The following is a 6,000-nucleotide window of genomic DNA, read 5'->3' as shown; positions in this document are numbered from 1 at the left end:
CCTCATGGAAGTGAGATCTAACAGAAGGTAACATCAAGGTATTTAGTTTTGGTTACTGCTTGCACTTCAAAGCCATTAAACTACTGGTTAGTGAAACTATGTCTATACACAAACATACAAACAAACCACTGACAGGCTTTCTCTCAAACAACCTAAGTTTTTGCAAGTTTTAACACTGAACAAGTGTTTGAACAATAACAATAAAAGCTACTTTGTACAACTGTAAATCTATCATTTCTCAGAAACATTCAGGTGTCATACATTTTATACAAGGCTTAGAAACCTTGCTCTGACTTTAAACAGACCTTATTGTTTAAGAAATGCCTGGGTAATAGAACTGTTGACACATTCTCAGAGTTCTAGGAAAAGGAATTGCAACTGAAATAAAAATGCAGTAGAATTGAAATATTTTATCAGTATGGCCTGATGTTCTCTGCTGCTTTACTAGATCCATCTGACATGACATCGATGAACTGCTACAGATTTTAGTTTTTCAGAATCAGATGGAAGAAACTATGGTCCACATCCATATATGATACATCCAAATGCAGAAGATCAACACGAAAAATTATATACAGATAGTCCCTAAACCTCATATTGGTTTATTTTAATCTTTCCCATTAAAGCTTTTACTAAGGCGTTTCCAACATATTGAGTTGAAAATAATACTTTCTTTAATAAAGACCTAGATGGAAGGGATCAGATATCCACATTTAATTGAATCAACTGGAAGGAAAGATTCATCTTAAAAACTGTTTATTATTATTCTATAATCCTGTTCCTTCCTGAGGAATGAATTCAGGAATTGTCAGATTCTCATAATATGAGATTATGAGTTAGAATTCTCAGTAGTCAAGTGAAAACTTTCCTGGTTTTGCTATTTTTTTCTTCTTGTTATATGTGGTCAAAGAGTACCTGGAAAGTTAAAGGTTCTTAATGTAACTTTGATTTGTACAGTGAATAAATAGCATTCTGGGTGGTGGTCAGAAACAAGCATTTGCAGAACAAAGTAGTATTTTTAAAAATTCATTCTCTAGGGAAAGTTATTCTAATATTAAGTTATCTTTACCATGAAATTTGAAGTGAAGTTAACAGGACAAAGACCCATGTACAAACAACAAGTCCCAAAGACAATAGCCAAGGGCACCAAATTAATGAGTACATGTGAAAGCACTTTAAATCTGCAACATGCTTTATTAGTGTAATTACCATCTTCACATCATCCTTTTTATGTAGAATAGGCAACTTTGAGAGGGAAGTAGTTGTGTTTTTAGGAAGTTCAGCACTATTCCCTTACGAAAGGATTATTTTTGTGTTTAGAATATTTTTGATAGACCTGAGTAAACCATTATGTTTTCTGTCTATAAATAAGGGAGATAAAGGGCTCGTGGGTGACTGCTGCTCTCCTGGACTTCTCTATTTATCTCTTTATGGTTCATGGTTTACCAGCATAAAGAGTGATGCTCTAAACATAAAGCTTACTACACTATCATTACATGTGACATTCATGTAGGTACTAACGTGCACTTATATTTGAGGCAGTAAAGAGTTTTGAAGTAAACACTACTCGAAACAAACTGAATTTCATAATTCAAGGATAGATTTAGTTCTTAATTAGGGAGAAAAGCTAGAAGGCTGCGCCACTTAATTGAAGGTGGCTCCAAAGTATTAAATATAAAGATAAAACAGTTTAAGGAAACTAAGGCTTTCACAAAACAGAGACAGTAAAATTCTATCCCAGGAAATTGGTTTAGAAATCTGGAAAGAAAATTAAAAGATTCACCTTGAATAATGACTTGTTACCTCTTATTAGGATACTATAATATTCACATATCATTCACTAGTCAATGTCCTATTCTCTATTCTAGTTTGTGTGTTGTGTGTGTGTGTTTCAGAAGGAATTTTCTCTTTGAAAAGAAATTTGAGGACTTTGATTACCCAGATAACACATTTAAAATTCATCTAATTAAGCAAATACTTAAATAGCTTACTCTAACTATTTGGGGTACCTCTACCTCTTTTGGAGAGACCGAGTCTAAATTCAAACATAGTGAGTAGCTGAGTAAAGATGCTTATAGATGATTCTCAAAGATTCCCCAGGCATTTATTTCACTTACAGTTTAGCCAAGTAGAGAATACTCTCCTCTCTCTATATACATACATACATACATATATATATATATATATGCTGCTGCTGCTGCTAAGTTGCTTCAGTCGTGTCCGACTCTGTGCGACCCCAGAGACAGCGGCCCACCAGGCTCCCTCGTCCCTGGGATTCTCTAGGCAAGAACACTGGAGTGGGTTGCCATTTCCTTCTCCAATGCATGAAAGTGAAAAGTGAAAGTGAAGTTCCCCAGTCGTGTCTGACTCCTAGTGACCCTGTGGAGTACAGCCTACCAGGCTCCTCTGTCCATGGGATTTTCCAGGAAAGAGTACTGGAGTGGGTTGCCATTGCCTTCTCCTATATATATTTATGTTGTATCATAGCCATGAACTCAGAGAGGGAAGGAAAAAGAAACTGGAAAAAGTATTGAAATATAATGGACTCAGAGAGCCTCAGAAAGGTAAATGCAAAACTACACTATTTTAATTGTGCGAATGTCTTGAGTTATGCTTGAGAAAGTCTAAACTAGACACCATGAAAAGATGCAGCATCTGCTTGTGCCAAACTCCCAAATCATCCTTTCTCCAACCCTCCACCTCCTTGGTAAACCCTAAGGTTGTACTGTATAGCAGAGGGAATTACATTCAATATCCTGTGATAAACCATAATGGAAAAGAATATGAAAAAGAATGTACACTTTGATGTACAGTAGTTATAAATCAACTATATTTCAATAAACTAGAGTTTTAAAAACATGCACAGTGGATAAATATCAAGGTCCTCCTGTATAGCACAGGGAACCATACTCAGTATTTGATAGTAAACCATGGTGGAAAGGGACATGAAGAAGAATGCAGATACACTGTCTAACTGAATCACTTTGCCGTACAGCAGAAATTAAAACAACATCGTAAATCAACTATACTTCTATTTTTTTTAAAAAAGCAGCAAATTAGACCAATAGGGTACGCTACCAGATGGGACAGGATGGAGAATGCCATGTTTTGTGCTTTGGGGTAAGAGTTCCCCAAAGCAATCTTACCTTTGTTTTCTGCCTTCAGTTCCTCTGCCATCAAGCTGTCTTGTCGGTTACCAAGCACGAATGCCAGAAACGAGAGGATGAGAGCATCCAAAATCCCAATGATAGCCAGGATGTAGGCCCAGCGGACTGAACAAGCCCCAAGAGTGTACTTGTCTGTCTTCTCTCCACACATCCGTTTTACTTCATCTGAGTCCCAGCCATCAGGGAAAATCATACAGCCAAGCACAAGGCAGGCAGCTTAGAGAGAGGAAAAAAAGAGAAAAAGACTTAACATAAATTTCATTTTAGCAAATATTGCCACTGTGTGTCAAATCGTTGTCCAAATTCTTGATGTGAAGAACAGCATGTCTTACTGCTGTCCAACCCTGAGTGGTTCTCCCCTCCCCACCAGTTAACTTCAAAGCAGCCCATCACTCTGCAATGAAAGGGGCTCGGGGAACACTCTTTACGGTAGGACAGAACATTAAAAGAGAGGCCAAGGTAGGTTGATCAATAAGAAGAAAACTAAAAAAAAAAAAAGTCAAACTGTGGCGTGCATTTGTGAGAAGGCTTCCACTGCAAATAGGCCCACAAGCAATCCTAACACTGCTGCAGCTAAGTTGCTTCAGTCGTGTCTGACTTTGTGCGACCCCATAGATGGCAGCCCGTCAGGCTCCTCTGTCCCTGGGATTCTCCAGGCAAGAACACTGGAGTGGGTTGCCATTTCCTTCTCTGATGCATGAAAGTGAAAAGTGAAAGGGAAGTCACTCAGTTGTGTCCGACTCTTAGCGACCCCATGGACTGCAGCCCACCAGGCTCCTCCATCCATGGGATTTTCCAGGCAAGAGTACTGGAATGCGGTGCCATTGCCTTCTCCCAATCCTAACACTGCAAGATGACAATTCAATTCTGGCTTTTAAGAGCTATGACAGCAGTCAGATAAGGGATTAGGTGTGGGATAACATGGAGATACAAGAGCATATATTGACTCTGAGTCACAGTAAAAAATAGTTTCATATTGTGACCAACACACACTATGAAGTTTCTTGAAACTATGCTTACCACATGCAATGCACTCTGATATTTTCTATTCTGTTCTCTGTTCTATTTCATTTTTTAAAAGGTTGAAAATCATGGCAACACAGTGTGGCACTGCAGAGCTTTTATATAATATGTAAATTCAGGTATTTAAGGAGAATGCTTAATACTTGCTCTAGTTCCCAAAAATCACCATGTGAAATACACAAATGCTTTTTAATAAGAATATGTTGATTTGAAGGCTCTCATTGCTACTCTCCTTACATTTAATCAAATTATTTTGGGGTAAGTGGTGACAGTGTTAGGTTATATTCTGAATAGGTGGTTCATCCATTAATTCACTCACTCATTAATTCAACAACCACTTACTGAGTGTCTCTGAAGGAGTACCAGACATAGTTCTTGGTGCTAGGGATACAGGGATCAAGAAGAGAGACATGGCTTATACTACCATAGACTATGTTTTGTCGGAAAGAGGACAAAAAAATGAATAAGCATGCAAATAAAGTAATTTTAAGTTGTAATAAGTAATAGGTAGGAAAGAAACAAAGGGCTTAGAGAACAGAGAGTGGGACCTTCTTCAGAGAAGGTGAACAGGTAACGACTCTTGAGGGGATGATATTTAAGGCCCCAAACAAGCAAAGCACTAGACATGTGAAATGGCAACAGCATGTGCAAAGGCCCTGAAGTTGAAAAGGTGTGTTTGAGAAGCTACCAGGAGATTAGTGATGAGGCTGGAGAAAGTGATTATGTTGAGGCATCCTTGCAGGCTATCCATTTGTGGGGCATGTAACTAAAGAAAACTATGATGGCATAACCAAGTTAAGAGTTCTGTGATTGTCAGAGGCAGACAATCCCGAGGCTGGCAAGAGGAAGTTGCGTATAGTTCTTGCCTCACTGCTATTTACTGAACAAGCCAGAAGCAGACAACTACTTTCTTACTTCTTAACAGAAGCACAGGTCTACAAGGCAGGTCTAGAGAAGACAGATACCAAGGTGGGTAACAATAAGGAAGATAGCCTGGGAGAACTCTGCTTTAGTGCTCCTTTTGATTTTACAGAATGACACTTCAGAACTTCAGGTCACACTTGGTTGCTCTTTTTTCTTTGCCCACGTCCCAGATGTTAACATGCTTGCCTTATCTATCTGTGCTGTATCTCTATATACATGCACCTACCTTAAGCCTTTGTTATCTCTCAAAGGGAACCCTAACTTCCCTCTGCCTTCTGTTTGCCTTCACTCTATTTCAGATCAGACACTACTGCTCATACTCAAAATGTCATGCTGGTTCCCACTGGTGCTGAAGAACACTTGAATACTCAGCCAGGTGTTCAAGGCTCCACGGACCAGCCCCTAGTTATTTTTCCAGTCCTCCTCCCCTCTATACTCTCCACTTCACGTGGGCTGTAATATGCATGATTGCCTGTCTACGCACCAAGTTTTTGGATTTCTGTTTTCTCTTTTGCCTAGATTATTTGCCACTGTTGCTGCTAAGTCACTTCAGTCGTGTCTGACTCTGTGCGACCCCATAGATGGCAGCCCACCAGGCTCCCCTGTACCTGGGATTTTCCAGGCAAGAGTACTGGAGTGGGATACCATCGCCTTCTCCGATAAAACATACTACTTTAACCATTTTTAACTGTGCAGTTCAGTGGCACTAAGTACATTCACATTGTTGTGCAACTCTCACCATCATCCTTCTCCTGTGTTTTTCACCTTCCTTAACCAAAACTCTGTCTCTGACCCCTGGTATCTATCAATGTACTGTTTGACCTAAGTATTTAACTACTCTAGGTAACTTGCACAAGTGGAATCTAACAGTACTTGTCTGCACCTA

The 6,000-nt window shown here is 39.2% G+C and overlaps 1 protein-coding gene across 1 annotated transcript in view; it reads right to left on the bottom strand.

Annotated features, from left to right (window-relative positions):
• Positions 1–2,827: 2,827 nt before the first annotated feature.
• LHFPL3 (LHFPL tetraspan subfamily member 3) overlaps positions 2,828–6,000 on the bottom strand; it is a 436,775-nt gene continuing 433,602 nt past the window's right edge. Inside the window, exons 2-3 of the mRNA XM_052638387.1 lie at positions 3,079–3,383; positions 2,828–2,842 (exon numbers count right to left, since the gene is read on the bottom strand). Coding sequence (XP_052494347.1) covers positions 2,828–2,842; positions 3,079–3,383 — 320 coding nt within the window. The remainder of the gene's footprint in view (positions 2,843–3,078; positions 3,384–6,000) is intronic.

Source organism: Budorcas taxicolor, chromosome 4, assembly GCF_023091745.1.
Source record: "Budorcas taxicolor isolate Tak-1 chromosome 4, Takin1.1, whole genome shotgun sequence".
Lineage (NCBI taxonomy): Eukaryota > Metazoa > Chordata > Mammalia > Artiodactyla > Bovidae > Budorcas > Budorcas taxicolor.
The sequence above is the reverse complement of the archived record's forward strand: the minus strand, read 5'-3'. Positions and strand labels throughout refer to the sequence as shown.